Raw genomic sequence first — 20601 nt, forward strand, 5'->3', positions numbered from 1 at the left:
CCTTTGTCGAGGGATGCATGGTGCATAAGGCGACGAGAGTTCCGATGGAAGGAATAGGCCGTGTGCACGGATGCTACGGTGGTAGCTATACTTGGGTCTATGTTCCTTTGAGCAAGAAGGACATATGCGAGATATGAGATGGAACCGTGTTGGCACAAAGAGTCATGTGCAAGCTGTAAGAGTTCAGTGTGACTTGGTTGGCAAGAAGGTACCATATATACTTGAGTCCTTTAGAGGTAAGGACACGTGCAGAGATGAGATGAACCAAGAATGGCACGGTGAGTCGTGTGCGAGCTTAGTGCAGTAATGCTCAGTACGATTTGGTGCGCATTGGGTACATCATATGTTAGAGTCCTTTGTGTGGACAACATGCTTGGTAAGAAGCTTACCAAGATGGCAAGTAGAGTCAGGCTGGGAGCTCGTGGGAAGCTAGTCTGAATACACTTGTTGGATTGGCATCCAAGAGTGGAGCTATGTTGATCCAAGTGATACTTGAGCGTTAGAGCAGGGTATGGCAACAAGGTGTTGAAGGATACTCTCTTATGCTTAAGCCGAAGGTAGCATCGAGTGACTTGTGATGTTGTGAGTTCAAGCTACTTACAGAAGACAGAAGTCAAGAGTAAGATAGATGGACAGAGTACATCGTTGGGCAAGTTGGTGCTAGATCAAGGTGCTTATGTGGTATAAGTGCATTTGAGTCCGAAGAGAACGGACCTCACTTGAGATGAGACATGGATATGCTAGCACGTTTGTGTGTGGTATGTCGCATGAGTGCTATAAGCCGAAACCAACATTGAAGCTTATGGACATATTGGTGTGAAGTCTATGGAGACAGATTCACGAGACCAAGTGAAGTACTGATGGTAGTTGGAACCGAGTTCGAGCCGTCAAGTAATATGAGGGTCGTTGTATCTGAAGTGGATCGGCCCATGTTTGAGTTATGCATTGGAGGTAAGTTGGAACCGAGTTCAAGCCTACAGTGTGCAATGAGTACGTGGTGACTGAGAGGAGATCAGCTCACGTTATGGGATTCCAGGATGGTGTGTCGTGGTGACATTAAGCATCGTCCAATTCTGGTGATAGTTGGAACCAAGTTCAGATCGTCAGAGATATATGACAACGTCGAGTGTGACAGTGTGTAGTAAGCCGTATGGTGCTGCATAAGATGTGTTGGAACTTATGCGGTGGTACGTTCGGATGTGTTCAAGAGGGACACGAGCCTACCAAGATGCTCGGGTTAAGGAGCATCGCCAATGATTAAATGGCAAGTGTGTGTCTGGATGTAGTCAGAGAGGACGTTCCCAAGAGTATGCCAATGGTGGATGGTTTGGTACCATGTAGTTCTCGCGGAGAGAAAGATACCGTACTCGTTTAGTGGACATCGAAGGCAACACGACAATTTCCCGAGGAAGGGATGGCATGGAGGATGCCGAGCGCACGAGGCGCAAGCGCGGAGGCGCACAAGCAGAGGCTTGTTTGAGTTGCACAGGGGTGCAGGTGCAGAGGCACAATCGAGGCAAGGGTCGTCGAGAGAGGGGCGACATTGCGAAGAGTTCAAGTGGTCTACGCTCAAGGGTACAAGTAGTGATGCTTAGGTACCAGAGTGCACTTGATGTGAGAAGCCGGAGGGCGTAATGAGGGTCTCAATGAACAAGCAAACCAAGGAGTCAGAACGTGGAGTACATGGGTACGTTGGGTCTGATCCAGAGGTGAGTGACATTGAAGACGAGTTGCTTTGCGATGGCAACATTGCAGGCACATGGCAAGACGCAGTGGCGTCGAGATGCTAACTCGGGTGAAGGCAGCGGTTGCTGAGGTACCAGAGTGACGAGTTGTGTCGCAGTTTACTGCGATACGCATGGCAAGATTGGTCACAAAAGCAGAGATGGAAGGTGACAATCGAGATGCCAACTCGAGGTGAAGCCGAGGAGGTGAGGTACCTGAGTTTGAGAAGCGGCGGAGGCTGCAACGGAGAAGCGACATTGAGCATGGATGAATGGTAGAGAAGACCATTATCCTAACGCATCGGAGGATGCATTGCAGAAGATTGAGTTAACCCGGAAGGGGAACCTGCGCGACGAGACTGCGTAGTTGAGTTCACACGGAGGTGTGGTCTGCCGAAGGCATGAAGGTGCAGTGGTAGCATCGGAATGGAGGCAGAAGATTGAAGTACTCCAAACTTAGTCGACGAGGACGTCGACATTACAAGTGGGGGAGTATGTCACGTGCATATTGTTGAGCATGCATATGACGTGACGAGTGCTAGGAGCACGTACGAGCATATAGGCCGTAGGGCCGAATACGAGGTCGAGATAGGGCAAGAGTGCCAAGCAAGCTTCCTTAGGCCATGCACGGGACGCCCGTGGCATTCAAGACTTTGTCAAGGATACGAAGGGTCATTTGGACGAGAATATGCCTGGTTAAAAGGATTGATGTTTCCTTGTGGAAATAGGCAAAACAAGAAGTTTGCACCTTAGGAGGGGGTGGTCTCCCTTCCTCATATGCATCCAGCATATGTCAAGACCTCGTGGATGGGAGCTCGCCCATCCTTAGCATGGTATGCACGAAAGTGAGCATCCTCGTGGCGCAACCCATGAGGCCGGCCTAGCGTATGCGAGAGAAGCATATTGCACGGGTTCCCTTGTCATAGGAAATGGCTCGGGACAGTACCTGGAGATAGGTTACTGCGGGTTCCTTTGGAAAAGGTGTTGCATGTTCTCATGCCATGGCGAGGCGTGCGTCGTGCTAGCATATTCCATAAGGAGGATTGAGCTATTCAAGGGGCCAAGCCTTGATGTGCTATGTTGGGCATGAGGTAGCTTATTAGAGATGGATGCTCCTATGCCCAATGTCCGGATGGTAGCCGAGATGATAGGTGACGGATGCTTGAGACTAGATGGCAAGATCCGCATATGCGGCTTGGTGTGCTCCGCACATATGTTGGTATCCTTTATAGTGGGCGAGAGTCTATGACTCAAGGAAGCGTTATACGGGACGGCTCGAGCTATGCTCGTAGGTTGGGACACGTTGGTGTCATGCCGCATTATTGGTTGGGAACCAAGATGACTTGATAGTCGAGATGCTCCGAATATGTTCGGGAAGGCTGGTTATGTACTAGGAGGGAGTACATGACGCCGCACGGTACGTTAGGATTTGATATTCCGCACTATCGACCCGTGTCTTTGAGCATAATATGCCGGGTCGACCTAACGTGACAAAAAGGCCGTGACACAGGGACTCTTCAATAGCTTGATTTCGAAAATGAAAATGATATAAAATGTAATCCCGATGAGTCAAACTTGAAGTCTGAGTTTGTATCAGAAAGAAATATAGGAAACTGCCTTGCTCATATAAGATGAAGAAATAACCTCAGTTGTGAAACCACTGAGATGAGAATTAGAACTGAAAACAAAAAATTAATCTTCATAAATAATTCAACAAAGGCTTCAAACTTGTTGATCCAACAATAATACAACTTCCAATGACAGAAGAAATGAATCTTAAACTAAATTAAACAGTTCCTTCTACTTAGATTTGAGTTTTCAGACCTCTAACTTAAGTATCTCTTATGAAAACAACATAATTAACACAATAATCCCATTACTAAACCCCCATCGATCTCAAACCCAGTATAGTAATATGGAACAATTTTTTGTTCCGGTCAAAGGAGAACTACAATCACACTTTCCTCGTTCTAGTTTCAACACAATTAGAGACAGAGCTACAACTTTTTTTAAAGCGAAAAAAAAAATCAGAAATAATTTGCTGGATTGAGAACAAAAGACAAGTTACTTTGTCGTGGTTTTTTTCCAAGAGCCACTTCTGGACCATCGATAAGAGAAACGAGCGATAATTGGAAGGATTTGTGAAGCAGAACTTTTGACGTAGAATCGATCTCAGTAGTTAGGAGCAGAAGTCAAGATATAGACTTACCAACAAAAACAGCTTCCTCAAAAACGATAAATTTCTTCCAAAATTTATCTTTCTTATGCATAATACATGTACAAGCTATTGGCAGCAGCACAAGCAAGTGAGTTTTCTGTTGGGTGCCAAGCTAGATGAAGCAACTTCGTAGTGAAGTCGAAAGAATTTCCATTTGCATCTAGACCCGCATTATCTGCTCCTCCTGTTATGGAGTATCACGAAAAAAAAGGCGGAAGGAAAATAAGATGGAGAAGAAACAGAACAGTAAAGAAAATCTGCAATCTGTTAGATTCCTGTGCTTTAATAGGAACAATACTAACCTCTCCGGACAACACGAGTTAGACTACCCAAGGATGATCTTGAAGGTCTTGAAGGAGTCTGGATGTGTCTCCTAAAGAAGATAGAACATTTGGGCAGAAAGAAGAGAGAGAAAATCAAGAAAGAAACTAAATGATAAATGTAATTCTCGATAGTACTGTTTGGTTGATATGTACCTCATTGGGTTCTTACTAGCTTCCAGAGTAGTTGCTTCAGTGTTACCAGAAGCACAACCAAACACACGAAATAAGTTGCTGCAGTTAAGCAAATACCGTTAGTATCAAACATGTAAATATTGCTATGTGTGTTTTAGTATATTACTATTGAAAATTTTATACCTGTAGGAACCGGTTGCAACTCGTGATCCATCTCCACTTAGACAACATTCGAATTTGTCAAAAATCGAATCATTTTCATATAAATCACAAAGCTGTAAAAGATCGAAGTCTTAAGGAAATGGACAATCGTAAAGTTCAACAATGTCGAATGAAAATTCTGTGCTTCGGGAGAGAATATCACAGAAGAAAAGTTACCTTTGGCCTTAAATATTCGTGAACCTGGAAGGTTGCAACTGGACCCGAATCCATATTTATATCCCACAGCTGAAACCAATGTCAAGCAAATTAGAAGTAGGAGAGGAAGAATCAAGGTATAAAGCATGTTTAGTCGGTATGATATACCAAAGGGTGCCCATCTCAAACAGAAAGAAGCTCCAACAATCAGATCAGGATTCAAAAGTGAACAATAAAACCATTTCTCTCTCTCTCTCTCACACACATAACATTTTCTTTTGTTTCGTTCTTCTTTTCTCTTTGTTGTGTGTCTGTGCAGGGGGGCGTGGGGGTAGTGGGTTAAAGTATACTATGGAAAATATTCCCCAAGCATATAAATTTGACTGGTAATTTCAAAAAATAAAATAATCAGCTAAAAACGTGGAGAGGATATGAGAAGTGAACCTTAAGAGTCATATAATCACGACTAAGCATGTGCCTTCCATCCTTGCCAAACTTAATATCAGAAATTGATGCAATAATCTCCGTAAAGAAAGATCTCGAGCCAGGTGCCTCTTGCTCTTCGAACCTGTATAAATAAAGTTTTACTTAGCAATGTAAAGGAAATTGCTCATTTTCCTTCCAAAAAATCCTTATAGCATAGTAGTTCACAATAACAACTACTTAGATTAAAAAAAAGTCACTCACAACTTGCTGTGAGTATCACATAAAGCAGATTGCCTCAAATCAATCAGCCGGATTGAGCCCTTGGAGCTACTATATGCTAGTGTGTTACAATGACTGGGGTGGAACTCAGCTGCTGTTATGACCTCTGCAAGTAGAAAACAAATGACAAGTTAAACATCCAGTACAGCAAAACAACAGCTTCAAGAATAACATCAACTAGGAAGATTGGAAATGGTGTTTGTCTTTCTTATTTGTTTAATTCTGAGTCTGACTTGAAGTCTTTTCAGGGGTACAATAGTCATTTCAAGTTATTTCAGACCATGGCTCGTAATTCAGACTTATTCTACGTCTGACATAAATGGAAACAAAATCGCCTGGATCAGATATTCAGACAAGTTAGTCGCACGAACAAAAATAACATTCCTCAATCTGTCTCAAGTCAATTCAAATCTTGAATCAGATTTCATATATGACATTGTAAAAACAGACACTACTTAATAAGACAGTACCAGTTAGGTCCTCCATATTTGCAGGCTTCACATCAACAATGTTGAAACTTTGGTTGCTTATTTCCAGATTCCAAAGATTAATGCGTAGATCATCCGCGGATATAAAAGTTTCACCGTCACTGTGAAGAGAACAGTAGAAATATAAACTTCTCCATAGAGACTCTTGACAGTAAACCACAAACTGGAACTGCCTGATATACTGTTTTATTAATAGTTCAAAGTTTAAACTACAAGGACCTCCGGAGGATAGAATATAGGAACAGAGTTGTACATAACATAATAACGAAGAACTTAACTGTTGCTTTCTGAGTTTATGATATAAACATGAGAAACCAAGAGTAACATTAAGAAGAGCAAGTAAGGTGAGTTTAGGGGCCAGCAAACAAACTTAGTGATCCACTAATTTTACCTATCGCCCTGTTTTCCATCAAAGAGTGGTACCGAATATGGGCATCCAAAATGCTACCAAGTGATTGTGAATATTTACTAAGAAAAATAAAAGTTCCTAATAAAAATGAATGATGCAAACGAAATTATGGATTTAAAAAAAATAAAAAAATAAAAAAATAAAGAAGTACCACGCCACCAACTAACTATTTGTAACTAATGCGAGAGATAAAAACAAAAGTTATAACCTGTTATTTGAGATAGAATTGATATGGTAGTCATGGGCATGAGCATATACTCTTCGGCATCTTGGAACAAGGCTTGTCTCTTGGCTGGAAACCTACAAACATTACTCCTAAAAATGTAAGTAGTGAAAACAGTCATAAAGCTACATAAATCCTACACAAATATGATTCAATTTAATGATCAAGTTGTTAGCTCTTCACGGATTCTATAACACAAAACAATGGCACAAAGATAGATAGAGATATATAAAATATACTACTTGACATGCATCTTTGTATGTTAGAACTTCTAAGTTGTACAACAGAAAAGAGTGCAATTTTTTCTCTCTATTCAGAACAATCAATGGAGTAAAGGTATTGTCAAGTTGTTACTTCAGAACTTAGGAGACAAAGTTTAGATCAAGTACAACTACCACAGGCAATCGAAGTGACGGAATGCCTCCTGGGGGAAACGAGAAGTTACTGTTCAAATTACTATATGATGTCTCTGGACTTCCTCCATTTGCAAGATGTGGCTTCGGGCTTGTCGGTATGCTTGGACCAGCAGTACTACCATTTCCCGTCGTCTTTGAGGGGTCAACATTCATCTGAGAAACTTTTTTCACCTTCTTTTCCTGAACCTGTACAGGCAAAACAGACCAAATGAGCATGTAAAGTATATTGATCGACAAGAAGAACGTTGGTGATAGTACATATTCGTGCCATACATCGATTTAAGAAGCTAGCAATGACACAAAGAAGTAAAAGAGGAATAGACAATTTAACATTCTACATAATAAGAAACCCACTTTTTTCCTATCGAAGAACACTTGTAAAATCATCACTCATGTATTTAACTTAACAAGGTTACTTTAAAACTGCGAAACCAATATGTACACGTTTTTATGTATCACTTAGGAACGCAAGTCTGAAGGAGTGAAAGGGGGAGTATAGGGGCACACTTGAAGTGTTTGTGGGTGTTTGCGCGTGCGTAAGATGACGGATGTACATTCTAATATTTCGTTCACTTCAAATTCAAAATCAGTGGGACCGCAACCTACCAGACAACATGAACATTCTTGCAAATCCATTTTAATGTATCCTTTTATTGTTCTAAGGAAACATTCACTGGAATCTGCAATATGCATGATGTATTGGAGGAAACACATAGTAATATAGTATTAATGGAAACCATACATGTAATAACAAAATCGTTCATATATGGATAAAAGGACAGCTGGATTGACTGTCTAAGTGTACGTATTCATTAAAAAAAATTACAAAATTATCTTACCTTCCAATACTTAATTGTTTTGTCATTAGTAGAGAGAAGAAATAATGCACCATTAGCTGTCTGGCACCATCTTATCTTGTTGATTTTTTCCTCTATTTCCAAACTCTTGAGATAGTCAAACTGAATGGTAGAAGACAAGCAGTTGATAAGAAAAAGTGGGAATTAATGAGGTCAGAGCAAGGAAAATGGGAAAAGAATTTACTTCAGGTTCATGGCTTTGAAACTCAGTTTTGTAACGGAATTCAGGATGTCTACTTATTTGGTAATCCATCCTTTCAGCATCTCTTCGATTTCCATGCTACACATTACATAACAGAACAGAACATATGAGAAGATTGCAAGAAAATGAACTGAAAAGAATGAACTAAGACAACAAATATACATCTCTGGTATCAGTCCTTTCAAATAGGACTACTCGTCCCCCTCTATCACCAGTTGCAAGATGGTCTCCACTTTTATCAAACTCAATGGCTGAAATAATATCGACTGCAAAAAGAAGTAATGAAACCGTGAGCATAAAATGAAGCTAATAAGGAAACCAAACGACGTAAATTAACATCGACAAGGATACCCTGGTATCAGTATGAAACAATCACACCATACTGAAACAACCTCTATATCAACCTCGTATCACAGTGACAAAGAAAGCTGTGAAGAAGTACAAACATGTAAATAAGAAATATGCATAATCCGACCTTAGATTCTCGCAAGTTCAACACAAATAGCAATCATTGTCTGTACAATTTCTAAAAATACGTTTCAGCACACTAGGATTCTGCATTTCTAATGCATTACTTCGAACAAGTGATCCTAGAGTTTCATCTTAATGAACAGATGCACTACAAAATATATTGAACTATTGAAGTTACCAACGAAAGCGTCTTAGAGGACATGATACACTTCAATACTAATCACTCTCAAAAGTCAAACCCAACTGTGTAGATAGTGCCTCATTAATCCGTTAAAATCGAATAATCGCCCACCAAGCCCGTGATACTCTACACATTAATTGTACCTGCAACCCCGTGATCTATCCTTCCTCCACAAATCTTCGACAGGCAGATACCTAGTTATTTCAGTTCCTCGGTACTTCAGAATTGTTTTCTTTTTATCAGTTTTAGGTACTTGCATCAATATCTTTTAAAAATCGACATAAGAAAAGATGCAAATGTTGGTCCAGAGATATTTGCTTTTGTGATTCACTAGAACGGTTAAATAATTGTGCTTGTTCATTGACATCAACAAATAATATATGTGCTTTAGTTTGTCCTAAAATGATTGATCACTAACAAAAGTATGTCAGGGAGAACCTTTGCATCTCAAAAGGAGTTTAACAAGCATTCTCAATAAGCACTTAGCCATTCACAACCTTAGATATCAAGCTTTTGCTACCGGTAGATACAAAAGAACATCGCTACGCCCTCGTGTGAAGAGATATCAAATTCTTTTCAGCAAACTTGAGTAGTGTAGCTAAACTCATTTTCACTTTAACCCAGTTGGTTTAATGTCATTAAGAACCAATTTGATTGTATATTTGTCATTTTCACTCAGCTGAACTAACCTATTAACTCAGAATAGATAATTACATCTGTTACCAAAATCATATGCATGCACTTCAAACCTAAACTTAAAAGGTGTAATTATGTTCAGTTCTAATCAGTTTCATACTACCCACTCTCTGGGTTTTGACCAATTTAACATTAAAGTTGGATGCTTTTTCCCCCAAATCTCAATAAACATACATATTGTGCATAAATGTAATACTAATTAACAGATCCAACAACACATCAAACAAACCCTAATCCAAATGAAAACAAAATCATTATTTACCTACAAAAAAAACAAAATCGGATCCAAAGGGTCATACCTTCCTGAACTTCTTCACCAGCAGTCCGCTCACCGAAAACCTGAGAGAATTTCCAGTCTAGTGGTTGTGGAGAACCAACTGGATTAGAAACTTCATCATTTTTACCTCCGTTCATTCTATTTTTCTATCTCCAATTAAATATGAATATGAATTCTCCACCACCAAAATCAAAATAGAAAACCAAAATCTGGAGTTGAAAATAGAAAAGATCTTCAATCTATAAAACAAAGTTTCAATCAATCAAAAGATCGTTGATTTCGAATCGGTACAAAACTCCATGAAAATGCTGTTTTCCGATCTCTTCATTGACATAAAATAAAGGGGGAAACTGTGAGGCTCTCAAGTCTCTCTCTCTCTCTCTCCCTCGTTTTCTTTTCTTTTCTTTTCCTCTGTTTTTTTCGGGTGTACCTTTCGTTCTTTTGGGTGGAATTAAAATTTTAGAAAAACACCCTCGTAGTACATCGTTTGTGGCTCATGTAGCTAATACGACAAGAACTATTTTTGTCTTTTAACGCTTTTGAAAGAGTGTGTAAAGACGAAATTACCCCTAGTCATATTCAAAATGTACACAAGGGTAGGGGTGGGAAAAGGTCCGGACGGGTGGGAAAAGGTCCGGACGGGCGGGAAACGAACACTAACTCAACCGGTCCGGACGAGCGGGAAACGGACACTAACTCACCGGTCCGGGTGGAACGGGCATAAGTACTAAGTGTCCACTCAGACTTCTGGACAAAACGGACAGACATTTCAGATTTTTTCTCCAACAAAGTGCTCGTCCGTGACCGTTTTGATAGTCGGGCAAATCGGGTGTCAGTCGGTCGGATACCGGTCACTAATGAACAAATAAAGAATTTTTTATCCGAAATTAAATTTTTATAGTAGCTAAATATAACTTTCTAATTAAACTCCCACTTTACAATTCCAAAAAATAAAAGAATACAAAATTAAAAGATAATCATTGAGATTTCTCATGGATTACGACCGGTTATATTCTTCTTCTCATGGATTACGATCGGTGTATTGTGGATTTTTGGGTTACTAATGAGATATTGAGATTTTAGAGGAGAGAGAGAGAGAGACTAGAGAAGTAGAGAGGCGTGACAAGATTAAGAAAAGTGATTTCTAGAGTTTTATATTTTTATTCTTGAAATCTAACGGTTGTAGCTAACCTACAAATCTAAAGGCTTAAAATCAATCATATAGGCGGGCGGGTATAACAGATAGGATAAACGGACGGGTATGGACGGGATCGGTAGGCGGACTATATAAGCGGGCGGACTCGATCGGATCACCGGGTAAGGACCTGTGTCCGCGTCCGTCCGCTTAAGCTCTTTCGGTCAGCGGGTATGGACCGATTCGAGCATCGGACGGTTACGGACCCTTCGGACTAGGACGGTCGTGGGCGGGTTTCGGGTTTCCGGACCAAAATCCCACCCCTACTGACAAGGGTATACATGTATCACTGTTAAAACTTTTAAAATGAGTCAATGGTGTGCCAAAATTTTCTACGTTGGGTACGGGTGCTTCGACCAATCCAGACCAACTCTTTATAAATTAGGAAATTAACTCAAAATTTATGGACATGATAACTATAGGTGTCAATCATGTCGAACCACCGCAAACAAATGGGTCAAGTGGTGCAATCTGGGTGCCCGAAAAGGATTATGAGCTAGTTTATGGATGTGATCTGGTGTTTAACTTAGATATGTCGACCGAAAGCCTGCCTAAATTAAGTTATATTTTGGGCATTATTGCCTAAAAGAATTATGAGGTTTCCAACTCTCTGAAGCTCTTCTGTCTCCACCTTTTCTCGTAACTTCAAACTATTTTTATTTTCTACTTCCAATTTCATTCCAAAATGACTTAGTAACAAAAAATTTCAAACACAACAACTCAATCGTGATCCAATATCTAACTCGTGGCTAAACACTATATGCCCCGTATTATTTATATTTTATTCTTATTTTTTATATATTTTGAGGAGATTGTAAGTTGGTACAAAAATCTTTGATTAATATTCAAGCATGAATGAAACATAGACTTAGGCTACGATGTATCTATTTTGAAACCTCTTACTTAATCTATTCATTGGGGTTGTTGGTTCTCGAGCCTTGAATTAAAGACCCACCTTGTCATTAGATTTTAATAGGTAAAGTAATTCTATATTTCTATATAGGTGAAAAATATGAAAACCTTTGTTTAAGGTTTGGATAGATACATAACACGTGATGAGGTATATAAATATTATTACTCCATATTATTATATTTATTATTATATTTTTATTGGTGAACCCCAATTATGATTTTTATTGTAGTGATTTAGGAGGTGTTGGATTTTTAAGACTTACTAATTGATGGTCACTTACTAAGTGTTATCACCTGTAAATGCAATGTCTTTTATCATTAATAATTTGTGAGTGTGCAGATGTGTCTTTTTGCATCACTTCTGCGTACTACAAAAAATGAGTAATTATCCAGAGAGGTTTTAAAATTTTCCATTATTTAGTACTAATACATTAGATTTATATATGCACTAGTTAAAAAGGAAAAGTGGTATTTTGTATCGAAAACGACATCGTAAAAAGAAATTGGACTTACGGTAGTAGTCAACAAAAGAATTAGGATCTGCTGATGTCGAAAAATGGTTTTCCGTTGCTCAGTCAAGAAATAGGGAATTGATGTATGACAACGTCCGTTATGAAAGGATATTCCGTTAGGTTGACTGAGATTTGTGCTCCTCGCACCTTGCTCCCTACTCCTAGATCCTTGCTACCTGATCCTAGCTCATTGGAAATATGGGGGAAAACCTGCAAAGGATTTGGAAACCGCTCCGACGCTCAAGACAGTCAGATTGCTCTTTGCAGTAAAAGGTTGAATATTGATTGAACCTTTTGGGAGCGAGTTGTGATTACTCAGGGGAAGTGATTCTGTGACCGTAAGTCATCGTGTCTTGTGGAAGACGATTGGGGGGGGGTCCCCGATTGTGGTAGACGGTGTAGATGAGGCGGTTATGATCCACCGTTTAGGGAAGTTTTCCCCTATTCGTAATTAGGGTTTTCCTTTAGGTTTATCTCGTATCTAGGATAAATAGAAGCTCCTAAGTTCAAAGATACTTCGTAGATATCTTGCCGAGATGATAGATCTTCTAGGAAATGTTTCTTCCTTCGAGACTCTAGAAGTCCAAGTTTGCTTAAACACTTGAGATCTTTAACCGACTGGGATCTTTAGGAAGATTCCGGGATTAAGTCGGTAAGCCTGCGACGCGCTTCTGCCTCCCCAGTTTAGGGCATGAGGTACCGGCTACCTTACGTGGACCTCCCCTCACTCCTTTAGAGATTTCAGGGTTGATATGATCGTGTTGTAGACGAAACAGGACTGATACCTCTTAGTTGATCTTAGCCAACCTCCCAGTTCTGGGCGTAGGTGGCGGAGCATTGTGGGTTCAGCCATCCTGCTGCCTTAAGCTGGGTTGACCCGTTGGACTTCTGGTCTATTCTTGACTTATTAACGTTAGTCAACGTCTGTACGTTTTGTGCATCATCAGGATCCATCCATAAATAGGAGGTGGGAGAATTTGGGAAGGGACTTTGGAGAAGGAGAAAAGCAGAAGGGTAGGGGTCTTTGCAAAAGACGTGAAGGAGTTTCGTATTGTTAAGACTTTTAGTTTTTAAATGAGATTGCACTAGTCATTGTTAAATTAGACTAAAGACAAATTTCTCTTTCTTTAGCATATATGAAGAAGTGCAAAAAACTAAGCTCAAACTTATTTCTTATTGTTTTTCTTGGATTACTTGCTTTCGTCATAACAATTTTGATTAAAGATGATATGTTACTATTAGTAATTCTAAAATTTATCAAGGTTTATTCATGTCTTTTAAGAACTGCTTTGAAGTCAGTGTAAAAAAATTCTAGCGGGAGGTTATGATTTTGGACTTAGCCATATCACTTGACTTCTAAGTGATTTTCACTATATAATGAAAAATAAATGGCCTAAATGTGATCCACGCTTAATCAGTGAAAACCACTTGAGAAGTGTAAAAATCAAACAACGTCTTAGTGAAATTGAGATAAGGGTAAGTGGGGCGGGGAATTTTTTTTTATCTAGACGAGTAAGGTTGACATTTTGTCATCTTTGTCAGTGACGTTTATTGAAGAAATGGTGGTGGCCCAATAAAACAAAACGTAGAGCCACAACTAAACGAGCATGATGAATAAGTTACAGGGGCGGGCGGGCTAATACGAAACCACTAGAAGTAATATGCGCACATAAGATGTAGGCCATAATTATCCATTTAAGATGAAGACAGATAATGAAAGACAAATAATTATGGGGGTGGGCAGGTAAGCAACCACTACATTTAAGAGATAAAGGCAAACAATTCAAATCATAATTTTTTGAATTAACACATATTACTAGTAATCACATCACAAAACATTTAAGAGATAATGAAAAAATCAAGTAGGAGGTTGAGGGGAGCAAAGATAAGTAAGGAGATGAAGGGGTGGGTTTGAAAGAGCTCTACAACGTAAGTAAAACTCTAATCAGATAGGTTGTTAGGATGTTGGTATATTTCAACTAGGCACCGAGTGCTCTGTCACGACATGAAAGCAAGCAAAGAAGTAGATTTGAGTAAGTCACTTAAGCCCTGATCTAACTAGAAAGTCCGAGTAGGGAGGTGTGCAAAAGTAAGCTCGACACCTTGAACTCTGCTCTGCCTGAGAGGACAATCTTTACGCGGAAGGGCAGATTGTGCCACAGATCCGCTTACCATATGCAAAGTTGTTATTATGAGGAGATACGATCATGATCAAAGATTATTCTCTAACGGGCATGGCATGCGGCTGTCATCACGATAGTGTTTTAGCACCGCATAATCTCAAGTAGTGATTTACCACCGCCATGCAAATCTATATAATTCTTTGTCCTGAAAGGAGGCCCCAATCGAATTCTTAATCTTTGACACCTGATTTTTAACCTACATAGTAAATTGACCTGAGCGTCGAAGTTTCTTTGCAGGTACCCCCTCTCCAATCAAGTCACCGGTACTGTAAAAATAGGCAATCAAATCGAAGGTTACAACAGTAGTTTCTTAGAGATATCTGGGAAGTCACTTCTCGATATCATTATTTTGCTGCTAAAGGGAGGGGTTATCACTTCAGCAACCCTAACACATTCAACATCATGAATGCAATACTATTTTAGAATTTGATCAGTATAATTCACTATGGACGGTCGAAAGTCTACGAGTCAGAAGTGTGACAACCAACATGTCAATATTCAGAAGTCTTCAGGTTTTGGGATTATTTTGGCAGGCACCTACTACATAGTGAAATGACTTAAAAACAAAAAGAAGGCAAACAAGATTGCGAATCCTCTAGACACCGAGGTGGTGCCATCCAAAAGGGCCCCTACAGTCAAGTTAGTGACTGGATATGAAAAGGTGAAGTCGAAAGATAAGAAAATTAGATTTGATAAGGGGACTTCCAACCACACTCTCTTGTACATTCCATTGATAATGTTGTACAAGGTACAAAAAAAGGGTGGGAAGAAGACTAATATGAGTAAAGCCACCGTTAGACTCCTAATGAAGATAAAACCGAAAATCCGTGTATATCTGTGGGCAATTTCATAATTCTCTTTAGTGGTCTTAAGAAAGGTAGTACCCATCCAACTCTATCAGTGGGTAGAAACGAATAACGTCGAACTTACCAAAAACCCGTCCCTTGTTCCTTATTTTCAATCGTAGTCGTTGAAATTTCAACGACTATGATTGAATCTCAGATTTCAACTCAATATACCCTAATTTCACTAAAAACTCATTTCTTCCTCCAAAAACAACCACCATTCAAGTTTTTATTCTTTCTCCAGCATTTGAAGTTACTTTGTTGAAATTTCTTCCACAAGGTGTGTTAAGTTAATACATAAACTATGTGACCTTTATAATTGATTTTCCAACTATCTTATCTCCAATTTTATAGCATATTAGCTCTCTACACTTTATATTATCTTGTTGAAATTTCATGCTATTTATTGTCTCTCTAACATTTTCATCTCCATCTTAGCTCAAATTTCATGCTACATTAGCCTAAATTTTAAGACATTTTAGTGGGAACTTTTGTGTTTGTTGTTTTCTAGTTTTTTGTGAGATTTAATTTGAAATATTATATTGATTTTACCTTGTAGGTTAGATAACATACATGGAGGATGTGCGTGAAAAATCGATACTTGTAGAAGAGTCAGATGATGATTTAGAAGTAGAAGAAGATATCGATTGCGATGAAACTGAAAAAATGTGGATAGTTCAGAGGATTTAGAAGCGTCACTCTAAATTGGAACATTATACGATGATCCAGACAAGTTGTACGAAAATTTCAGAAATTGTGGCGCTATAACAGGATTTCCAATCCGAAAGCGAAGTAGTAAAAGAGATGTTAAGGGAGTTTTTACATACATTGCTTTCGCTTGTGGTCGAGAAGGGAAATGACCTAGCGATTCTAAAAATATCTTGCAACCTAGAGCAAAAAGTTAGGTAAATAGTGAAGTTTTTATCAGAATCACCTTGGCATAGATTATCATTGCAGACAATAATTTTTTGTCGGTAAAAATATTTTCCACGACGTTTGTAATTATTACCGTTAGACTTTTCCGTCATTGAAGATTCCTTATTAAAGAAATGGTAGCAAAAGAGTAAATCAAATAACAAACTTGTTTAAAAAATACATGCATTTTAATTAGAATGAAACAAATCAGAATCACCATATTTCCATAATTGAGTCGCACTTTTTATTTGATTTGGTAGTAATTGAACTTATGTGGCCATAATGTTACATGGAACATATTGAATTAAGCCTAAAGTTTTGTGCAAGTTAAAATAATGATTAAATTCATCTTCGAGTCTCAATCTTAACATTCTCAATTTAACCTAGAATAAGATGCATAGTTCATCAAAACAAGATAAAAAAAATTCACTTTGAGCGAAGTAATTAAAATACTATTGAGCGAAGTAATTAAAATACTTTGAGCGCAGTAATTAAAATACTATTGAGCGAAGTAGTTAAATTCATCTTCGAGTCTTGAGAAATAAGAAGACTATTGAGCGAAGTAATTAAAATACTTTGAGCGCAGTAAGTAAAATATGTTGATCGAATATTAGATGATCTAGTTTGTTGATTGTCCCCCTATTTGTAATGGTAGAAGGGGGAAGCTGTCTTGATTCGTTCAGCTGGTCGCAGAGGTCATTACTCCGTAATGTTAGTATATATATACGTGGGAGGTAATCAAGAGATTGTAATCAATGAGCTAATCTTTTAGATGATGTGTCAATCATCGAGACAGGTTGATTGATGGATCAACTTCATAGATATGCATTAGCTTACCTTCACCAACGAATACGATGCAACCGCGTGTGAAAGATATCTACTGGCTAGTAATGTACATCTTTACGGTGCACGTATGATACACTCCTCGTACTAATGAACTTAAGATAAATGTCGGGCACACATTACTTTCCACTCATGTGACGATCCTGCGTGTAAGTTGTAGTTGTGATACACTTATCAAATGTAGTAACTCTCTAATCAATGTAGAGCATGAACTTATCATTTTAAGGTTGGTTGCATACCCCATGGGTAGGGGCCCATGAGCCCGAACCTGGCCACAGGCAGCCGAGCCCAATGAGGACCATGGACACCCGCGCCTGTCTCGGGTACAACCCGCCAAGTTTTGGTGGGCGGGCATGGTTTAAAACCTCTACCCACACACTCGCCCATGCCCGTAGCCACTTAACATCACTCAATGATAACCAACCAAACTACGTAAACTTTTTGGGTTGATGAAGCCCAATAGTCAATGTTGCTAGGTCTAGTTGAGATGGTAAACAATATGTTTAAGGGCAATAACACGAACCCAATGCATTGCTTTGCAATGGCTTAAAAGAATTCCTAATGGGTTAGTGAAATAGTGATTGGCTTTGAGGCAGCAAGGAGGGAAATAAGTTTATATTGTCACTATCCCATAGAATTCTTCAATATTTTTCAATGTGGGATTAAATTCCTAAAAAGAACAACACAAATAACTTCTAGTTTTAGTCCAACATTACCTCTTTAGAATTAGGAAAGGTGTTTGGAGACTTTATAAATGGAGAAGAAGAAGTGAGCTTTTTCCAGTCATGGGCTTACCTATTACACACCCGCCCCATACCTGAATTACATAGCTTCTTAATGGGCTTGGGCAGGGAATGAGCATGGTGACTTTCAAAATTGCCTGCCCGATGAACCCTTTTAACCTAATAGCTATTTGAGATTGGGGCCCGACACGCCTGGCCCAATACTTCAAATGTCCGTGGACACCCATACCTGCCTATTTCCCACCTCTACCCATGGGGGAGTAACTCACTTCTACGACCATATTGTTGGGTAGTCTCTAGGTGGACGTATGACAAGAGCCCCATATTAACTGATGTGTGGACAGTTAACTAGGCCACTATGAGTAAGGGTGGTAACTAGAATGCCCTTGCCCCTATTATCTTTTATGGGCCTGCTAACGTTTGGGTCCAAATTAGGCTAGGTTTTTGGACATCCGGCTCAGACAAATTTTTGCCCTTAAAGTTTGCCCCCACTCTATAAGTCCAAGGAACTTAAGGATTACGAGGGTAGTAAGGTACATCCCTTGTTGAATGAAGATTTTGTATTCTAGTTGTAGCGAGATAGTGGGAAGTACCACAAGATAGAAAGTTGCTTTGGGACGAAGTGCATCATTTGCATTTTAGGAGAAAGTAAAAAAATATAATGAATTCCTATCATGGTGAAGGGCGCATTTTGCGTTGTGCAGATGTTGTACCTCCTGGTGTGACTTTAGTTAGGCAAAAAGTGCCACGTAATTGCCACGTGGTTGCTTAGAAGCCTCATGTGCAAAAAACACACATGAGCGCGCCATGTGGCATGCTTTTGGGTGAAATGAGCCGCCCATGAGGCTCCTGTGCAGAAATGAGCAGAAGTGCCCCACGTAGTCGCTCATGAATCTCTCTTTGTCTATCCTGGTCAAACACCGTCTTTCTGCGTGACATAGTTAGTCAGTGGCATCTCATTCGCTGCGGAGCTTGTAGCGTATTTTGATCTCATGGAGGTGTCACGTGTTGTCTCGTTGCGGTCGTGGTTCATTATGCGCTTACTGGGAGATATTGTCGCATAGGTCTTTTCCCCACAGTTCATTTGGATATGGCATTTATGCATGTGAAGAACTTCCAAATACCTGCCTACAATATGGTCGACAACATGTGATGGGCCAAATATTGGTCAACTTTAAATAGTCAAGAGCCGAGTGACTTGGGTGACACGTGTCGAAACCTTTGGTATACACGATCAAGACTTTGATGAAACCAATAGAGGGGTGGATCTGAAAAAGCTTTGCCACCTGAGCTCTGAAATGGACGGTCAACATGTTTTTCCTATGCACCTTAAACTCTATCACGACTTAAAGACCGACAGATGGATTATCTGAATGAGTTTTACCACTTGAACGCAACTCTAACTAGATAGATTGTTGGAAGATCGGTATGGGTCTTGTAGGCAACTAGAGCTTTGTCACAAAATGAAAGCGAGCATAGAGGTGGGTCCGAGTAAGATCTGACACCTGACCTTGCTCTGATCAGAGAGGCGGAGTGAGCTCGACACCTTGAGCTTTGGTCTGCCTGAGGAAACGCCAATTACGTGGAGGATCAGATAGTGCTAAAGATCCATTTTCCATATACGATACGTTATTGTCAGAAGATACTATCATGATCAAAGATTATCCTCTAACGACCACACCACATGGTTGTCATCAAGTAGGTGTTTTACCACCGCATAATCACAACTCGTGATTCACCACCTTTGCGCAAACCTATATAAACAACAAAGGTTTCCTTAAAGGGGATCCCAATCGAATCCTTAATCTATGACAATTGATTTCTAATCTGCACAATTAGTTGACTTAAGCATTATTAAAGGTTAGACAGGTAACTTCCTAGAGATATCTCAGAAGCCACTTCCCGACATCATCAGAAATAGTCTATATCTGAAGCCCAAAATGAATCAAAAGAAAACGTCACCCATATGTCTGTCTATTTTCTAATTTTCCAAAACTTCAATCTATTATTTTTAGCTTCAACTTTGTAATGAGGTATGTTTATACAGTTTTGGACATAATAAGATTTGGACAAGGTCACACATACTTTGTAATGAGGTATGTTTATACAGTTTTGGACATAATAAGATTCTCACAAGGTCACACATACTATGTAATATTTATACAGAAGTTTTGTACAAGTTCACACGTAGTTGCACAGGTTTGCACTAGGAGATGAAGATTGGAAAGTATTCATACGTACCTTTAACCAAGAGGAGCAAGAAATTCAACCCAATTTCTTATAATACAAACATATAATATTATAAATTATAAGTAACTAGATTATTTTCGTTAGACTTACATAAGAAAAACATTATTTAAGAAATCCTTCAAAACCTAATTAGTGTTATCTTCATTCTCTAGAGCAAAAGAATTAAGGAATCGTGGTCATTGATGTGACTTTTATTTTAATTATCATATATAGATTAGTGCATATTATCTATGTTCAAATATCATTTTACGTCAAATATTTTGGAGAAATAATCTACCATTTTAGTTCAAACTCTACGACCCTCTTCCAGAGTATCTCCTTAAACTTAATGGTGAAGGATCCTCATTAATTTCTGCAAGTGAGAGGAGAGGAGAGAGAATCGAGAGAGATTTGAAGGAAGGAGAAAGATAATAGGAGGCAAACTAAAATTAACCCTTTCAGTTAAGAATCTAGAGCCCCCTTGGCCACGGGAAACCGAAAGAGTGTAGAGCAGGAAGGCGAGCCGGTTGGGATATGAAGGTGTC

At 39.3% G+C, this 20601-nt stretch overlaps 1 protein-coding gene across 3 annotated transcripts; it reads right to left on the bottom strand.

Moving 5' to 3' along the window:
- Positions 1 to 3403: 3403 nt before the first annotated feature.
- LOC147556753 (serine/threonine protein phosphatase 2A 55 kDa regulatory subunit B beta isoform-like) lies at positions 3404 to 10183 on the bottom strand. 3 transcript variants are annotated; one of them, XM_086657690.1, is made up of 14 exons: positions 9702 to 10183; positions 8217 to 8320; positions 8037 to 8132; positions 7835 to 7954; positions 6975 to 7181; positions 6565 to 6656; positions 5930 to 6048; positions 5442 to 5565; positions 5199 to 5322; positions 4776 to 4844; positions 4581 to 4672; positions 4419 to 4496; positions 4245 to 4315; positions 3404 to 4126 (listed from the first exon to the last, which is right to left on the bottom strand). In XM_086657690.1, the coding sequence occupies exons 1-14, from the start codon at positions 9814 to 9816 to the stop codon at positions 3987 to 3989; spliced, it is 1551 nt and encodes a 516-aa protein (XP_086513816.1). In that variant the 5' UTR covers positions 9817 to 10183; the 3' UTR covers positions 3404 to 3986. The 3 variants fall into 3 exon arrangements, with proteins under 3 accessions (XP_086513816.1, XP_086513815.1, XP_086513814.1); XM_086657689.1 differs by having other exon boundaries at positions 6972 to 7181; XM_086657688.1 differs by having other exon boundaries at positions 6969 to 7181.
- Between the last annotated feature and the right edge of the window lie 10418 nt (positions 10184 to 20601).

This window comes from Eschscholzia californica, unplaced genomic scaffold, assembly GCF_041429995.1.
Source record: "Eschscholzia californica isolate CP2 unplaced genomic scaffold, dmEscCali1.0.p SCAF_2, whole genome shotgun sequence".
Classification (NCBI taxonomy): Eukaryota; Viridiplantae; Streptophyta; class Magnoliopsida; order Ranunculales; family Papaveraceae; genus Eschscholzia; species Eschscholzia californica.

Bases quoted from the DNA above. Each gene is read 5' to 3' on its own strand.
- LOC147556753 (XM_086657688.1), bottom strand. From the start codon at position 9,816: ATGAACGGAGGTAAAAATGATGAAGTTTCTAATCCAGTTGGTTCTCCA. The intron at 4,845-5,198 runs GTTCACTTCTCA...CATTGGTTTCAG, and splicing joins GTGATTATATGACTCTTAAG to CTGTGGGATATAAATATGGA. The intron at 4,127-4,244 runs GTTAGTATTGTT...ACTCCATAACAG, and splicing joins AACTCGTGTTGTCCGGAGAG to GAGGAGCAGATAATGCGGGT.